The 19450-nt window shown below is 41.7% G+C and overlaps 1 protein-coding gene across 2 annotated transcripts; it reads left to right on the top strand.

The window, feature by feature from the left end:
* Window positions 1-1129: 1129 nt before the first annotated feature.
* LOC134097995 (5-hydroxytryptamine receptor 1E) lies at window positions 1130-17005 on the top strand. 2 transcript variants are annotated; one of them, XM_062550946.1, is made up of 2 exons: window positions 1130-1257; window positions 15267-17005. In XM_062550946.1, exon 2 carries the CDS (start codon window positions 15354-15356, stop codon window positions 16494-16496), a length of 1143 nt encoding a protein of 380 aa, XP_062406930.1. In that variant the 5' UTR covers window positions 1130-1257; window positions 15267-15353; the 3' UTR covers window positions 16497-17005. The 2 variants fall into 2 exon arrangements, with proteins under 2 accessions (XP_062406930.1, XP_062406931.1); XM_062550947.1 differs by having other exon boundaries at window positions 1150-1239.
* The last annotated feature ends 2445 nt before the right edge of the window (window positions 17006-19450 follow it).

Here is a 19450-nt window from a genome sequence, read left to right as displayed (position 1 = left end):
ACATAATCATTCAACATGGCTGAAATCACTGCATACAAATGGACTTTATTAGTGACACATCAGAGTGGATTACAAGATGATTAGTGGGCTGTTCTGTTGATTATGGCCTTCTCTTGGGACTGTACCAAACCAAACCCAAGCTAATTTAATGATAAAACATTTTTATTTCACAGTAGACCCATTTATTGAAGTAATGTAACACTATAGAATTAAATTAAAACACATACTTAAAACAAATGTGTTGGAAACAACACAAACTGTATTCACACTATCTGGACATCAAGATGTGTTGTTTTCAAAGTTGTGTTATTTTCAACACATATTGTGTACACTCTTATCACGAATAACAAAAACAGTGTGAAACAACATTGTTGTCCCTACATAGAGTGCTCTTGTGTTGTTATGTTGTTTTAAACACATTCGTTTTGCCAAATCAATGGAATGAAATTCTTGTTGTTGAATCATGATTATGATTATGGCATATTTGAGTAAATCTACCAAGCATGCGCTAGGGCAAGGTTGCAGGAAATATTAAAAGTCAAGTGCTCACTAATCTAATCCTATACCATGCAGGTATAAATTAATTAGGTGACGGGCCATATGTCGGGATATTGGAGAGGACATATGTCGCTGTAGGTCAAATATAAGGGAAGGTCAGTCAGTGGTTCGCATTGCGCACTCTGTGCAGCCTCAAGCCAAAGTCGTCCAAGTCTACACTTCTGGCTGCTATAGCTGGTGCAAAACAGCATAATGTAGATAGTAAGCTATCCAGCAGAAAAGTGCCCCCTGGTGTTGTTTTCATTTCGCCAAACGCAGATAACCTTGATGATTCCTTGATGACTCGGGAGTAGCCCACTAGACGAGTAGCAGCAGCCTTTAGGCTGTAATGATTTTCCGCTTGTGATAGACTCCAGACCGTTGACCCTGCTTTGGATCATACCTGACCATATCATGAATGTTAAGGGGACCGGATGATGCGCGTAAGTGTTTGGGCGCGCAGGACCACAGATGAGGCGTATCCTATTCATGTCAAAAAACACCTGATGCACCGCTCAGTGCGTCCATTCAAGCCGAAGTGGTAGATTTCCTGGAGTCCAAAACTGCATGCTCAAGGGAAAGCATAAACTAAAAAACGGATGTATGTTTGGAGCAACAGTCACAGAGGAAGGGAAGATCTTAAGTTTTACGCTGTGTGACAACGGAGAGTTCATTCCTCTGGAGACTATTGGATTAAAAGCGGTAAGAGTGAAATCAATGGTGAGTAGCCTAATGTTTAAACCTTTACATCAGCTTTTATTTATTTGAATATTAATGCTAGTTTTGTTAGAATGTAGCCTGGAAATGCGGTGAGTGTGTGAGAGTGAGAGAGAGACGGAGACAGCGAGTTCTTCATTGACTGTAGCGAAGTTATGCTCTGCACAATTATGTAATGACTATCCTGATGTTTTCAACTCAAGTCTAATTGGGCAGTGATTGGGAATTATGTGGTGCGTCTTGACAGGTACCACTTAAGCTACCTGCTATCGCAATGATGTGGTTCAGTTTTACCCACAGGGCTGGGTTTGTGAGGCTTGGTGAATTTAACGATAGAGGTAGGCTGGGGTGGACACCGTACAATTTACTAACATGAAAACGTTATTGCCATATTCCATTTTAATTCCGTTTTATTTGTAATAGGAACTAACTGGAGTTAATCGGCTCCAGTTACTGTTAACCATGTTACAGGTTTTTTTTTGTTCAAATCACAAGTTGAGAACGACGATATGAATGCATTTTAAGCTGAGAAGCACGTATAGGCTTTAATTCACCATATGAAAGGGGAAATGCATCGCGGATATATTTGTAATGGAAAAGTTGTAACCTATTGTTCGTCTCTTGGTCAAAAATCAATACTTCTTGAGTGTTTCATTCATTCTGTGTACGCTATTTGAAACCACCAGCCGCTGTCGACGGACTGGTCATTTGGTGCCCAGTTAGTGTGTCTGCAGGATATTTCCGCATATTAATTGATTGCAAGCTTGTTTGCATATATCCCATATCATTGGGTAGCCTACTCTAAATAGACAAGCTCATATGGCCATTTTTAGAACAGACAGCATCGTTTGTGTGTAGCCTAATCACACTGTTGTTTACTGTTGTAATGAAATCATAGTGTTATTTGAAGCCAGAGAGAAGGACAATTTGATTACTATTTGAATATTAGACTAGGTGATCTGTATTTCTGTCTGCCTTTGCCACATTGTGTTCCTATCTACCTTTTGAATAAGCATATCGTTTTACACCTTAGTTCAGAGGAAGGAAATGGATAAAGGTCATTAATGTTTCTCTCTGGTGGGGATGATTACTGTACAATGTGAACTATCTGTGGCAAAAACTGTCAGCAAATTTAACCATTAGGCTGCATCTTTTCAGTTACAGCCTATGTTCATCAGCATATTCTTCCAAACATGCTCTCTTTCAAAGAGATTATGTTCTGTTTTTACATCTAGCCAGCAACAGCAATGTTCACAATAAAAGCAAATTTAAATTTACTTATTGTCTAATTAATTGTCATTCAGTATTTCATTATAGCGTTGTCCCCTGAATCCTTGCTAAGCAGAATCTCTAAAATCTCCCAAAGACCATCAAGTCTCCAGAGCCTCATGGAATGGATCAGGCGACCTCTCTCCACCATAGAATTTGCATCCACAGCCATTGATGTGGATTGTTATCAAATATTCTTATCTTATCAAATAATTCTAGCTCCACACCTCATTATATCTAATCATAACTGGCAAGACCTGACGGTGTAACTCTACCATCTGATGACTATATATCTCAAGCAATTCTGTGCATCATGATCAGGCTTGATTGGTACACCTGCCAAAGCCCTCCTGCTTTCATCCCCAGTGATGACTGATGCGGGGTGCTTAGGAGTGCACAGCCGTTACATGCAATGGGTTGATTTACTGCTCTCAAGCATCTTGGGTCTGAACTCTTTTCCGCAAATGTGTCTCCAGATTGATGGCATTCAAGAGCATATTTTTTTAGACAAGATGCTCTTCATTATTTACGGTCAGCCCTGCTTGTCGCCACAAGAATTGCTTGCTGGCACTGTCGTCGTTTCGTAAATCTTCCACGGCTGGCCCTGTGGGTGGCCTATACCTGAGCCCCCCTGTTCTCCTCCTCCTTTTCCTAGTGAGAGGACACAGAGTTGTTTTGCTTGTTTGTTTGTTCGTTTGTTTGTTTGTTTGTTAGGCTCGAAGAGTGATCAATCCTCTGGTTGACGGTTTTAACGGCCCCTACGTGAGTTCGACCCTAATATCTGTGTCTACGGGGGAGAGCTTCTGGGGGGATTACACCTTGTCCTACCTGAGGCTCACCCATGCTAGTTAATATTGTCTTGGCTGGCCCGAGTAATCAAGCCAGAAATCAATAGTCTCCCCAGCCGGACTCCTTTGGCGCCCCCACAGCAGCAAGGTCTAGACAGATGAAGCGTGGCCTTGCATTCTGTCAATCAACAGCTTGTGTATCCCTCCATGGAAAAATACTCTGTATTACAAGGGCATTACATGCAGGCTTTGTAAAATAACGGAATAACCGCGTAACTGCAAGTGGTGATATCTGCTTTTGATAAAACCATCATCATATGCCACCGGCAAACATTTATTTGACAGAGACAAGGTTTTTGAGAACAGGATAAACCATTTGATTATATTCGTCACCCTAAAGCAGACAGACAACACTGTTGAAGGAACATGAAGGGGAGGTATATCATTTAATTCTTTCAAGAATATGACAGACTCTTTGGTCATTCTGTTACTCTATTAGCAAAACTTGAATGTGTAGTGGCACACAAATGAATCCACTTATTCAAGAGATCATTGTGTCTATCTTAATGTCCTTTCTGAATAAAATGATATTCCTACAAATGATTTGAACAAATGAACCCAAATTGCGTATTTTGTAATGGTCTTTGCCAAAGGGCAACACAACAGTGTGTTTATATTGTATGCACTGCTTACTGTTGTGCTTGTATTCAGCTTCCCTGTAAAACAACACCGAAGCTACCCTAAGATTATCTGTATGGCTCCCAGGGAACGATACTGATAAGCTGTATTAAGTGCATTTTAGGGATCTGTGTGGCATATCTGTCGGGGCTTGTATCTTCCCTCTAGTGCCTGCTTTTCAAAGGACAAAGACAAGGACAGGGTCTGTGTCAGCTTGTCTTGTTTCTGTGGCCGCAATGGATTCCTGGTACTGTTTCGAACAGTTCTGATAAGACTATACTACATCTGTCACAGAAATTCTGTTTCATTGTTATTCTGTGCTATACCAAGACAGCTAAAAACCCTTTGTCTTCTCCTCCTCCATCTATCAGAGATAAGGTCATTGGGCTTGTTGTTCCAGAAAGAGTTTGGGTGTTTGGGTGAGAGACCTAGACTATAATGATTAAAGATGACCAGTATCCAACGTGTTAATGACAATGATGTAACAGTGGTTACTTACTTAATCTAATTATCTAATTATTACCAGGATTTCCAGACACAAATAGCCATCACCACCTACAACCACAAGCTCAGTTAAAACCAGAGCTTGGATTTTGACTTCAGACTTTAAAGAATAATGCTGAAGGCTAAATATAGTATAATTAGAGTTAAATATAAAGTCAACTGTTGTTTGTTAACTGGGAATGTTTTATCCTAACACACTTTGGTCTGTAACTTGGGGTTAAATTTAAAGTTAAAGGTGATTTAAGTGATGTTCTGTAACCTCACCTCTGCTGACATTCAAACAAAACAGAGAGCTAACTCACTACTTTCTCCCCTTCACTCCCGTACAATAGAAAGTCTCCTAAACGCACATCATAACACACATAGGTTTTTTTGTCGTTTTTGAAGCCTAGACTGTCCACAGACACCACATTTTTTTACAGTTTACTCAGGGCACAGACAGGTATAGCGGATGGTGAAGTGATGTTTACTGTATGTGACAAAAAAATATTTCGCTTAGAAATCGCGTAACATCACTTAGCACCTTTAACTGTCATCTGTTAACTGGAAATGTTCTATCACAGCACACTCAGGTCTCTGACTTTGTTTATGGAGTTCCAGTTGGCAACATACTCCATCAGTGGTGATAAATAGACAGTACAACATCTCTGTGCAGCGTTGCATCACTGGCGTGCTAATCAAAGTCTTAAGGACTTTAGCACAGACAGCATATCCATATGCACAGGATTGTTGTCCAACATGTCCTGCTGTCATCTGGTGCCTCTGATCTTTGCACCAAACATACTCGTCCACAAGTTGGAATATAGCAGTGCAAATCCAGTAGATTATGGGAAAGGCAATGGGACTAGACTGCCAACCATCAAGCTGAATAACTTTATTTTGTTGTGAGAAGCCATTCATCCTTTCATTTTAGAAAGGCAGATATAGGGAAGATAACCGATGCATCAGATCCTTCACAGCAATAGGGGAGTAGCCTGTATACATACACGAATACATTCAGACGTACAGTAAACATATTTGCATACCCACAGGGTACATTAACCATGCATGGATATATGCATACCTATAGATATGCTAATGTAGGATGGAGAAGACACTGATCTCACCCTCTGGATGTCCGGGAGTGACTCACTATGCCCCTTTTTGTGGGTTGTTTAGAAAAGGAGTGTCCTTTTTACCCATTTGTGTGGGTATTTAGAAATAGACTGACTCTTTTTACCCATTTGTGTGGGTATTTAGAAAAGGACTGACACTGTTTACCCATTTGTGTGGGTATTTAGAAATAGACTGACTCTTTTTACCCATTTGTGTGGGTATTTAGAATAAGGCAGCATAACAAAATGCAAAGTACTGTTATAAAGTGATCCATTGAAAAGTATAAAAGTGACTGTTTCATTTTTGATGCAATCAGAAAATGGAAAAGAGTGTTTCTTTTCAACATTTTGGCAATATGCCCAACAGCATCTCAGAGTGGGCTGGAGTTGATTTGCATGAGATATTATTAACTCCCATTATAGATACTAATGCAGTTTGGAATAAGACATTTTGTGAAATAGAGATCTCTAGCACATAACTAATATCTGATGAGGGTGGGTAACTCATTTGGAATCCTTGTCATGAAAAGAAACTGTATCTCTGTTCTTTCTTCCTCTCAAAATTGGATTGGATTTCTTGTAATAACACTTTCCAAAGTATCATTTTACTCACAACAGAATTGGTGCAAGACCAAAGACACAATAGACATTTCTCCAAAGATCTACACTACATGTTATCGTACAAATATTAAATATTTAACAGAGTTAAAACAAAGTCATTGCATTTCCAGAAAAACTCGCATGTTACACTCCAAACCAAAACATAACAAATCCATCTCAGCATATCAATTAATAACCAAGGTAAGATGAACAATTATTTGAATAATACTGTGAAGTTATAACTAATACACAAAGGTGGGTCTATTGGGTGAAGAAGTCTCTGCACATGAATCATCTAGTACAAGATATTCTGTCTAGACTCTAACTTAAATGTGTCCCTTCGCTTACTCCTAGATTTATGACCTTGATCCAGCTGTCAATCACTGTCTCTGTTTGACAGATCTGCCTGCCTACACCCATCCATCAAAGTGTCCTCCTATTCAGATCACAAACCTGATGTGGAGAGGCCCACTTTTATATTCACCCTCTTTGTGTTTTATCTTAGTTGGTGCCCTGGTTCTCGCAACTCACTACAACTCCAGCAGACTTTTACTTTCAATCTCTAGGATCTTCTTGCGAGTGCACCTTTGGGCAAGTGGGGCCAACATGGAAACAAGTTGCACTTTTAAGGGAACATAGAATACATGTTTTCATACCTTCTTTTCGTATCAACAACAATTGCCTTATTAGCATTATTAATCATCATTATTGAACCTATATTGTACAGAATACTGACAGTTAGCTATAGTGCGTCAACCTCCTCTCCTCACTTAAACCACCTTTGTATTCACTTCAGGAACAAGTCATACCCGGGCAATGTCCTTGTGTGAAGGCCATGTTTGACCACTCGAGTCCACTGGTAATGTCCGGACATCATGTGAAAATGGCTATGAGGACAATTTTCTTGTTGAGTTGATTTTCCACCAAAATGTTGGAGAGGGGGAGACAGGGAGAGAAGGAAAATGCTTAAAGTGCGTAGAATACTTTGAGTTTCACCTCAGTTGGAATCTACAGTCATGTAGCCCAAGTAATGAACTGAACTCAGCAGTGTGGGAGCTGTGTACAGAATGCCACTGATTTGCAGAACATTTTGTTTTTTTTTAGAGTTCTTAACATATTTTATTTAGAAATAGTTAATGAAAGGGTCCAATAACACACAGTGTGAGACTGTATTGTGCGCCACATGAGGGTGGTTTATTACTTCTGGATCAAAAGGCTTCTCATATCATGGAACATTAATACCTTCTACCAAATATGCATTTTAATATTTTATAAGAATCCTTCATGTTCTTCTCTTTCTCTTCCTCTTTCTCTGCATTTCACCTGCATTTGTTGTACTACATGGTATTATCAGACATACTGTGGTATCCTATTTGGATTTGGATAACTCTTCAAAGATGCAGCCGTGAAGAGAGTTACCAGTAGAGGTGGAAAACTCCAGCTTCAAATGAGTAAAAGTCCGATCATGTATTGGTTCTATCTGTGCACTTAGCACAGGTGATCTCATCAATTTGCTGCCCTACTGAAGAGTTGTGCTAATTAGAATCAGTTGGTTTAAATGAATGGTTGGCACAGATATGTGGTCAGGACTTTTACTTTCTGAAACTGGATTTTTCCACCTCTGGTTACCAGCACTGCTGGCTCTGCATTGAACAGCAAACAAGCAATGGTAATCAGCCCTGGTGCAGTGCACCCATTCTGCACTCTCAGACGGAGCACTTTATGGAATAATATGTATGAGATACTACTTATAGGTCTCCTCAGTTTCATCTACACACAGAGATGAATTGTTCTTTGTTAGCCTAAGACAATGCCTTGAAATCACTTAAAAAGTATGCACGATTTCCAAGTATATAGCTAACTTTTAAGTCTAGGCCTATTGCAAAAGCTATTGTAATACAGAATCCTTTCATTTCTCTTAGTCTCCAGCCTTTTATTTGACCATTACTCAGTTGCTCCTGGATCCATTCTAAAAGGTATTCAATATGGTCTCACTTTATCTAAAATAATAATTCCTCTCTGTGCCATTTTCAGCTGTACAGGAAATTTGGCAAGACGCCAGATTCACAGAACGGGTCAGCTGGTTTTGACTGATACATCTAGCATAGTGTGCTGGCAAAGGGAAGTCTAATACAAGCTGGAGTGGAAATGAGAGTGTGGACCCTGTTCAATCATCCTATCATTAGCACCACAGCTTTCAATCTTCCATTTCCTCTTGCGATTTTCTGCTTGCTTGCTTGCATTGCACCCCGGTAAGGCTGTGTATCAACCTGACTGTGTATCAACCACTTTGTCCTCCTTGGACATGTTGAACAGGTTTGAATTTAAATTTAATCAACTTTGTTATTGAATGTTCAGTTCTCCAAATTCCTCTCTCCACTGACAAATAATCTTGAGGCCTTGAGTGATCGAATATGACTGAATCTATTATTCAGTATTATCATTTGTTTGCCACTTTGATATTCTTTTAATCAGTGTCTTCTTATTCTTCTCTAATTCATTTCTATTTTTATATTTGAATATTCATGCATTGCTGTTATGTGCCCTACATGTACATGTATACTATGTTGCATAAAATGTGCTTGATTGATTGATTGATTGATTGATTAGCTGAGTTCATCTTTCACGTCTTTCACTGATGGATGGCCTCTCCGGTGATACGGTTGTGCTTGTCTCCAGGTGGTTTTATGATAATAGGCCTACTGGATGGCCAGTGCAATCTCCTCACTGAAAAGGTCATACATTTTCTCAGAGGAAGTGTGACAGCAGAGTAATGGTGTTGCTTTCTGATCTCTCCCTGACAAAAGTCATCTGTCGTAAATGATTAAGAGACCTGGACCCAGAGGGGATGACCCCGGCCGTAAACCACTTCGGTTTTGTACCCTGTTCCTTGTCTTAGCTCTTGGAGATTCATTTTTTTTTGTTTGTTTGTTTTTTGTCCCTCGGTACTAGCCTGGCAAGCCAAACTGTACATTAAATGTATAGTTTGGAGTCGGACCATTCACAGAGACTGAATCGTTGTCTTTCAAACTGCCTCTGCACGTAATAGGCCAGCACTTGTGACCAATCAGCGCTTCGTTAGGCTACGTTGTTTTCTATGGTTGTTCTGCTATCTCGCTGTCGCGCAGCTCTGTCGTCACCGTACTAAGGCGGGCTCAAGGACTTGGTACACAGATAGAGCGTTCTGATTGGACTGACTGACTTGGTGTCGGACGCAGGATGGGCCTTAACAGTGCGATGCTAGACCATCCCGGGTGCGTCTAGATTTCTAGGCTACCTCGGTACAGTACTTTACTTCATTCAGCCTCTTTATCCTCTTAAACAGCCTCTCTGTTGTTTTATCTTGGAAGCTTAATGGATATTGAGATTTTTAAGACAGAGTTAAAGCACCCATTAATTTCAACTGGCAAGTGCATATTACTCATTTTAGTCATGCATAGCACTAACAGATATTTCATCACCCTTAACAGAGTGTTTTTCTTTCACCAAAGACAATTCAAATGATGTATCACACAATTAAAACAAATCCCCTAAATAAACATTTAACTGATTAAATCACACATAATTGCCAATTTTCCAGCGGAACTGAAGAGCAATTTATCTGACAGTTAGGAGATTGGTCACTGTTGTGTGATGGAAGATTACAGTGAATTGATTTGCAATCCTACAACCAATTAGAATCTCCCTGCTTAGACACTGTCATATGACTCTGTCAATAACGTTGTGTTCAACATATAGGTCACCATTCTCTGTAGGCTATGTTTAGTCACAATGACACATATGGATACACAACTAGGCTAATCTCTGTTGTCTGTCTATATATTTGAAAAACAAAAGAAATCCAGAAATCTTTTGTATTTCTGAATTCAATACCTGTAATCTATCGCCTTGATGCAGTGACACACGTGTACACTTGTATTGCGCATTGCGAATCTCTCACGTCATGAGCGACTTGCGCGACAGATTTTTTTTAGCAGCTGCATTTTACCAGCGACTTTGCAGCTTTGGTCGCTCTTGGTCTGAACGCACAGTATTGCATCGCATCTTTTTTCGATTTTACAATGCCGTATTCAATTCTGAGATACTGTACATTGTGTTTTATTGCATAAATATTACATTTCACAAATCATCATCATTTCACATTTACAGTCAAGTATAACAAACTGCTGTCTGCATTCCACTTTCATATCAGGTTATGATGCATCATCCAGAGTGCTTGCGTTGTTGCGGACAGCGTGCATCGTATCTCTCGCAGAGCGTCGAGGCCAAATTAGGATGCATTTCCACCCTCTGTTTTGCTTTGAGCAAGAGAGAGTTCATCATGCACTGACCTCTTCGCCCCCAGGCATTGCTCTCTACTAGTGGCCAGCTCTGTTGTTGCTTATGGCTCCAGGAACCTCAACAGGGGTCAGTCCAGTTAACATCCTGTGTGACTTCATCCTGGAATCGAGTTAAGTGTAGTCACATGGATGAGATGTTCCCTTTGATGGCTCAGAGTAGGACTTATGTGGCCAGCCTCCTGAGTTCCTTCGTTCTAGCGAGCTTGCGGGAGTTTGTTTGTCACGTATACGGCCTGGGCTGCAGGGTCAGGGGCTTATTAAGTCATAAAATTAATTCTTTCTGGTTTATAAATGTTTACTGAAAGATTAAAGAATCCCTCTTTAGGATACATGTGCATGTGTGCAATGTAGTTCAGGAAGAAGTTTCCTCTCCAGGGAATGTGCATTTGCATTTAAGACTGAGAGCTGTAGACATAGAAAAAAAAGCTCAACATGTGAACAATAAGGTCAATCTTTCATTCTCTCCCTGGAGTAGAAAAAGAAATATGCATGAGATGAATTATTAGATGAGAGCAGATAGAGCCTAATTAATGGTAATGTACTTGAGAGAGACAGAGAAAGAGAGGAGATTTACATATGACACTCATTCATTCGCTGCTCTCTTGTTCAATTGCAGTTCACTTCACTTCATCATGAAATGATGGGCTTCCTTTCAGTGTACCGCACCGCAGTACAGAAAGGGGCATTCTCTGCCTGCCAAGCCACAGTGTGCTCTGTGGAAACAGTTTACCTTTCTCCGTGCCAGTTAAATGGCTAAGTGGCTTCATTATGCCGTCGTTTGCACCTGCCAAGTATATCCATACGTTTCCATCAGCATTTTAGTGAAACTACAGGTGATTTATAGCACCTCATTGTGAGGAAGAAAACAAAGTAGACTCATAGCCATTGAGCTGATTAGTTCCACAACTGAAAACAGTTCAAAGCATTTTGCCAGGGTTTAGATGCACTATACTGTAGGTGGAAGGAGGATTTGATTTTACCATAATAGCAGTTGGCTGAGCTGAGCAGATAGATTGGAAGTAGGTCCCCTTCAACAGTCTTGAAAGTTCTTGACATTATCAAGAACAGATATCATCATGTTTTACTCATTCCAAGGATTTGCAGGAATTATGTACTGTAGATTAAATTATGCTATGCCAAAGTATCCTGTCACAAAGTGACTGAAGGACAAATTTAAGTCCACATTTTGCTTTATCACTATCAGCCTCAGTGGCGAAAATATGTCCTCCCCCTCGGGTTTATTTGCCATCAAAGAATGGTACCATGCAAGAAAATTAAATGACTTAAACTCTAGGCTCTCATTAGCAAATGGTGGAGAGAGAGAGATAGAGAGAGAAAGAAAGAAAGAGAAGGAGAGAGAGAGAGATCTCTGGGGAAGCTGACACAACTCCTTCTCTGGGAATCAAAGGCCTGGATATGTGTGTCAACTCACACATAATGTAGTCCATACATGAACTTGTTTATTAAAGGATTCCACTTTATATGGAGGAAAGACTGACATGTCAGGGGTCGTGCAATTAAAATCTGTGGTGTACTGAGCTTCACCCCCTTCACATCATTGATCCTTCACATGATGAATGCTGAGACTGGATTCCAACATGTTTCTTTATGTTTGTGTGTGTGTGCGCCCTTGCATACTGTATGTGCAGGGAGTATTAGAGGAGCAGGAGAAGAGGGCCATGCTGTTTCAATGAGACACAGCAGGAATCTCTCTCTCTCTCTCTGTATGTGTGTGTGTGTGTGTGTGTTCCATAAGACTCTCCCTTTGTCATTTCAGAATGATAATCCTGTTCAGAGAGTACAAGCCTCTGAAAAATCTTATCAATGTTACGCATGAATGAGCTTGGATGGGCAAGACATGTCACACCGTCTGTTTTTCTCAATGACTTGTGTATGAATGGCAACTCTGTTATCCTAAACTGTTCACAACCATTGTGATCATTGATCTTGAGTACTTCTTCTAGACATATTCAACATTCTTATCTGATGCCTCTGGAATTTGTACTAAACTTGACAAAATATGCAAATGTAGCCTACTACATTTAGAAAGGCATGTGTTTTTTCCTCCCTGAAAATGAATTAAACAATTTTCCTTCCTTTTCCTTTCCTTAAAGAGTATTCCTTCCCGGAGATCATGTCCTCTTCTGTAAACTACATGTTTACTTCTTTTGCTCAATCAAAAAAGGTCTCTACGGAGCCTTGGAGGTCTGAAAGACAAATCTATTGTTGTATATCGAGAAAATATTCACTAAATCGATGATTTTAGCAAATCGTGGGCTCATTTTACTAAATTGTGAACTTGTTTTATTATATCATATATTATTTATTATATTATATATATTGTTTTACTAAGTTGTGCGCTCATTCTTCTAAATTGCACTCTTGATTTAATTAAGTACTGAAATCTAAAACAATGTGTTATTTATTCCCTCTACTCCCACCATGTGGTTAATTGAAGAAGTTTTGATTTGTTCATGCTGTGCAGCTGTATATAGATAGATAGATAGATATACTTTATTCATCCCCAAGGGGAAATGAGAGCGTTCCAGCAGCCAAACAAGCACAGCATTCAGCATACATACATGCATACATACATACTGTATATGTGCATAAATTAAAAAGTATATTATTCCTTTCACTTTGCCGAGGGGGGAGTCATTATCGCAGTGGGTAAAAAAGTCTACCCACTCTTCCTGAGCCAACTTCATGGTGACAGTTTGCTGTGTAATGCATCAATAAATGATCAGATAGTTCAGATGATTTGTAGAGGCTGCATTGCCACTGATAGTAGCCCAGCTCCACCAGACACAGAAACACCATCCCACATGATGCCCCATACAGTCACATTCTTTAGAAGTATAGATACTTTTTTGATCCTGTGAGGGAAATTTGATCTCTGCATTTATCCCAATTTGTGAATTAGTGAACACACACAACACGCAGTGAATACACAGTGAGGTGAAGCACACACTAACCCAGAGCAGTGAGCTGCCTGCCCAACAGCGGTGCTCGGGGAATCATAACTCGTCGGATTGAGTTGTCTTCTCATTGCAGTGGAATGAAACAGGGCGTCCCCTTACATTGATATGGTTCTACGTTCTGAGAAGTTCTGAGATACTGAGCTTCAAAGTCTTAGAATTTCATTGAGTTATAATGATGAGCGGAACAAGGCTCTTAACTGTATAATGTCCAAAAATACATACAACTACAAGAAACATTATATTACATTTGGCTGACGCTATTTTAACCAAAGCGACTTACAACCTGGTAAAAACATTTAAGGTTTTTAGAGCACTTCTAACAACAAATTAAAAAGGACAAGTGCATCAATGAGTGTAATAAGTGCATCAATGATTGCAATTGTCTGTAGTAGTGCTATAAGAGGAGATGTTCTCTGAAGAGCTGGGTTTTCAGACATTTTTTGAAGATGGCGAGGGATGTCCCTACTCTAGTAGAAACAGGAACAGGTACTCACTTCACCTCACCTTCTTAAGGTGTCACAGAATAAGAATATGTCAATAGCTCAATTTTGCCAAAAATTGTCAGATAGAACCTTATCATTGTAAGGGGACACTGAACTCCTGATGATCCTCCCCGGGCACCCACAATACTTCCCACCTGATCCTCACGTGAATGGGCCCATCTGTCAACCATGACGAATGGACATCACCACCTACTGTGCTTCACTATGGAGACACAGTGTACCATACCCATGCTGAAAGCTTCTATTGTGATATTGCCCCCCCCCCCCTCCCCCCGACCTCTATGGCTTAAAATGAACTGGTGTTTGCGCACAGGGGTGATGGTGGCTGTCACCAGCTGTTGAAAGTAAAGGTCAACGAATGCCGCGCTTAAAAGAATTCCCATATGTTGTTAGTGTTTGTGGTTTGACATGCCTCATTTGCGAAGCATTGTGGTGACCTGTGGGGACGCACAGTCCAGGAAGAAATGGCATTTCTTTTTTTTCCCCCCTATTCCCAATTTATTTCTGTCATCTCTGTAATATCTCACGCCCCCTGGGATTTCAAAGTGCTCTTTGTGTCCGAGAGTGCAGCTTGTACCGTACTCCCTTGAGATCACATCAGAAGGAAAAACAGATGTTGATGTGATATGCACACAAAAAAACCTCTCTAAGCGTCTGTTTGGGAATTATAATTGCACATTATCGTTATGTGTTTGTGTTCCACTCCATGGCCCTGAGAATGTTTTGTGAGATATTATCATTTAGGCCTCTGTTCTAATGGTGGCCACAAAGAGTTGAACAATAACAGAAGAATCACACTCAAAACTTGGATAAACATTGAGGTCAGAAAGTTGTTGAAACTCTTAACGATATTTCAAGGTCACTGAATGCCATCACGCTTTCACAAGCTAGGTGTGAAATTTTATTAGGGTGTTATTCTATTTTGAATTGTTTAAACTGATTACCTGCTGCTCCAGACCAAAACAAAACACCCATTCAAAATCTGCAGAGACAGCAAAAGAAAAGGTATTATGTACGTGACGTAAAGTGTATGTGAACAACTAAGAAGTTCACATTTTGCATGCCCTTATATAAAACATTTTTTTCTGATCGCAGATGACCTTGTCTTTACTCTTTCTGCCAACTCTCATTTCCATTAAAGTCCCTTATGGTTTTGGCAGTCTCCTGGAAGCCTTTTAAGAGTCGCTTTACTAGATTTCCTCGTGCTCCTTCAGTGAAGAGAAATGCATTTAAAAATCCCATTTGTTTGTTTCAGGGCCACTGCTGACCAGGAGTGGTGGGAGCGCTGGCCCACAGCCGTGGAGCGAGTCCAGCTCGGCAGGAGGGCCCCGCTGGGGTAGTCATGGAGATGGAGCGGTACCAGTGGGAGAGCTCGGACGCGCCCCCCAACGCCACAAACTGCACCGACGCGCCGGCGGGGGGGGGAGTGTTTCGCGTCCCCATGGTGACCGAGCGGCTGGTGGTGGTGGTCCTCCTCGGGGTCTTGACCCTGCTCACGGCGCTGGTCAACATCGGGGTGATCGCGGCCATCTGCACGACCAAGAAGCTCCACCTGCCGGCCAACTACCTCATCTGCTCGCTGGCCGTCACCGACTTCCTGGTGGCCCTCCTGGTGATGCCCGTCAGCGTGGTCTACATCACCATGGAGACGTGGACGCTGGGCCAGGCGGTGTGCGAGGTGTGGCTGAGCGTGGACATGACCTGCTGCACGTCCTCCATCCTGCACCTGTGCGTCATCGCGCTGGACCGCTTCTGGGCCATCACCAAGGCCATCGAGTACGCGCGCAAGCGGACGGCGCGGCGGGCCGCCGCCATGGTGGCGGCGGTGTGGGTCATCTCCGTCTTCATCTCCGTGCCGCCCCTGTTCTGGCGCCACCGCCACCAGGCCACCGTGGCCACCCAGTGCATCATCGAGCACGACCACGTGGGCTACACCATCTACTCCACCCTGGGGGCCTTCTACATCCCCATGACGCTCATCCTCATCCTCTACTACCGCATCTACAGCGCCGCCAAGACGCTGTACCAGAAGCGCGGCTCCTCGCGCCACCTCAGCAGCCGCAGCACGGACAGCCAGCACTCGCTGGGCCAGTGCCGCGTGGTGCACACCCTCTGCGTGTCCGACCTGTCCACGTCGGACCCCGCCATGGAGTTCGACCGCTTCAACGTCACCATCCGCATCCCGTCCTTCGAGACCGACCTGGACGCGGCGGGCGAGAGGAACCAGATCTGCACCCTGCGGGAGCGGAAGGCGGCCCGGATCCTGGGGCTCATCCTCGGGGCCTTCATCCTCTGCTGGCTGCCCTTCTTCGTCAAGGAGGTCCTGGTGGGCCTGGGGCTGCTCAGCCCCTCCCGTCAGGTCTCGGACTTCCTCACCTGGCTGGGCTACATCAACTCACTCATCAACCCTCTTCTTTACACCAGCTTCAACGAAGACTTTAAGCTGGCTTTTAAGAAGCTGGTCAGGCGTAAAGGGCACGCATAAGGCGTTTTGCAGACGTCTGTAGCAGTTAGCTGATAGAGTAAAGGCTTTGATTACAGGCTCGTATCCCAGGGAGTAAGCGCAGATTTTTTGCAGATGCAAATTATGATGTTTGTTTTTCAAAAAGTATGCCTTCGTTGTTCTACGACTGCACTGAATGAAGGGATTTACATAATGGCAACATGTGCTGCACCCTAGAAGGCACATTTAGCTTTGCTCTGTAAAATGACATTCTGGACACTGTTGGATATAAAACAATTTCCTTAGAGTGGGTGGTGTGGGACCTAATTTTGTTTGTAATGAAGCTCACAGATGCAAGAGAGCATAATTGTGTCCGAAGATGCAATGTACGACTAAACAAACTACACACCAATGTTTTGGCTTACACCAAGACTCTATTGTCATTACAGGAGATTTTATATTAAAACATGTACAAAAGAAGTCTGAATCACCTAAGTATGATAAATGAGTCCAATAACTAGTGAATGGAAGGCGGTCACAGCCTGCCAGACTGGAAACAATCAAGCACCACAGGGGGTTTCCATTTTCTGAGGGGTTCTTAAGAAGTGGTTTTCAATTTATGCAGAAAATGAATAAACAAACTCCAACCAAACGTATTCAACCTTTTGTCAGTATCCAAAGTGATTTCCATATACATACACACGGCTGATTGCTGAGTTGCCAGTACACCCGCTAAACACCAGCTCACCATCTTGGGTGATCTGACCAGAGAACAAGCTTGTACTGTATAGTGGAAGTTATCAGATCTGTATCAATAGCAAGCCAAATTGGGTCATGAACAGTTTACTTATTCACATAAAGTTGGGACAATGTTTTTTCATCTCTCAAAAAAGGTGCTACTTTCAGTCGCAGAATACAGGGATATTACAAGCTTTGCTGGCTGAAAGCACACTATTTTTCACCATTATCTTTGTTCAGTCTCCCGTTCAAGCCTTGGCTTGGGGGCTGCTGAGAGATTGAGAGCTGCGTTGATAATAATCATGTGGTGTATGTAATCCAAACTTATATAAGCTTTAATCTTTTATTTGATGTTCAGAGTTTGCACCCTTACAGCCTGCTCAACATTGTCAATCTTTTGGAAGTGGACATCATTGATCAGGATCCCTCACAACAGAGGGTAAAGCAAGAAAGCAGGAATTTCTCTGGCTTGGAGTGAAAATGAGTGAGAAAGAGTATGTGTGCGAGTGTGTGCGAGCATATGTGTGTGTGTGTGTTTCAGTTTTTGTATGTGTGTGTGTGTGTGTGTGTTTCTGTTTGTGTGTGTGTGTGTGTGTGTGTGTGTGTTTGTGTTTTTTCTGTACATCTGTTTCTCACTGAAAATAAGCTAAAGCCATAAAGTATCAGATTGAAGAACATCACAGTTGTTCTTTTCGTGAAAATAAAAAAAAACGGGTCAATTTGACCCGAACACCACTGGTTAAAAAGCAAGGGCATTTAGTTCGAGAGGAGGTTTTTTTTATGGCACACTTAACATACCAGCTGTGAGTTCTTCTCACTGAGGGTCTCTGATGCCTGAACTTCTCTGTGTGCCATGCCCTAAATGCTCTAGCAGTCCAGTTCTACAGAACAGTACCAGAGACTTACGAGAGACCAAAGGTGCCTCTCATTTGGGCTTTTATACGTCCTCCCTCGCTCCTCGGGCCTCGATCCTCACTGATCTACATTAAGAATGATGGGGCGACAACAATGGGATAGTCTATCCAGTGATAGTTATAGATCAGTCACATCAGTGGGAACGCCCCTCGAGGATCGACCATTGAGGATCGAGGAGAGATGTTGAGAGGCACCCCGTGTATGCAATGAGCTTATCATATTTGTATTTTTGCCAACAAATATCCATCTAATAGACAAAGCAGAGCTCTTGTTGCAATTGTAATCTTAGCAGTTTTAGAAAATGCATCGTAGGGTCTTTACAGGCTTACTCTACATTTAACTTTACATTATGTTTGCATTTTATAGGTTACAGGAACTTATGACACAACACAATGTATGGAATGTGTGAGATTTTTTTTCAAATAACCTTCTGTATGTCCATATGTTTTTTTTTCCTTTTAAAAACTGCTAAGGGCAAGATGTTAGTGCCATATGAATCAGAACAACCCACACACACACACACACACACACACACACACACACACACACGGAGCATTTTATTGAGCGATAAGAGCAGAGCAAGGTTTCCATAGCCAAAGGCCCAAGGCCACCCAAAGACACAGAACGCGCAATCATTTCGTAAAATAAAATGATATTCTAAAGAAAAAGAAGAAAAAAAAGACATCAATAACAGTTTCCATTTCCTGTCCATTTACCTGGCTCCTGTTGTATTTTTATTTGCCAACTTAAATGAAGTAGCCTTCAGTTGTCTCCATGGCTCCCATTCACAACGGACTTTCATGGAGACAGACATTCAGGCATTCTGGCATCTTCAATAGGCCTACTACTCTGTAGAAGAAGTAAAGCGAAGACTCCTCTTCTTTGTAATAATAAGTTTTGACTCAGCCTTGTCCATGTCCATCTGCTAAGAGGGACTCCTTAAAGGGACACTTCACCGATTAGCATTAAGCTCAGTTTCCCTCAGTTTGCCTTGAGATGGGAGAAATACGGATTTAAATGAAACCCATGAATAGGACTTCCTGCTTTCAATGATGTAAAATGATGATTTTTCCATCATTGAAAAGCAGGAAGTCCAACATTGAAATCCATATTTCTCCCATCTCAAGGCAAACTGAGGGAATGCTGCACGACCATTCAAAAACATGACTGGTTTTCTAAAGATAGCAAGTTTAATGCTAATCGGTGAAGTGTTCCTTTAACCTCTCTCTCTCTCTCTCTGCCCAGTCATCCACACTCATGGAACCCAGTCATGCTACAACATTGAACATTATAGTGTCACTAAGTGACAGACTGCAATCACATATTACTTGACATTAGTCTTA

Source organism: Sardina pilchardus, chromosome 12 (assembly GCF_963854185.1).
Source record: "Sardina pilchardus chromosome 12, fSarPil1.1, whole genome shotgun sequence".
NCBI lineage: Eukaryota > Metazoa > Chordata > Actinopteri > Clupeiformes > Clupeidae > Sardina > Sardina pilchardus.
The sequence above is the reverse complement of the archived record's forward strand: the minus strand, read 5'-3'. Positions and strand labels throughout refer to the sequence as shown.

Bases quoted from the DNA above. Each gene is read 5' to 3' on its own strand.
- LOC134097995 (XM_062550946.1), top strand. From the start codon at position 15,354: ATGGAGATGGAGCGGTACCAGTGGGAGAGCTCGGACGCGCCCCCCAAC.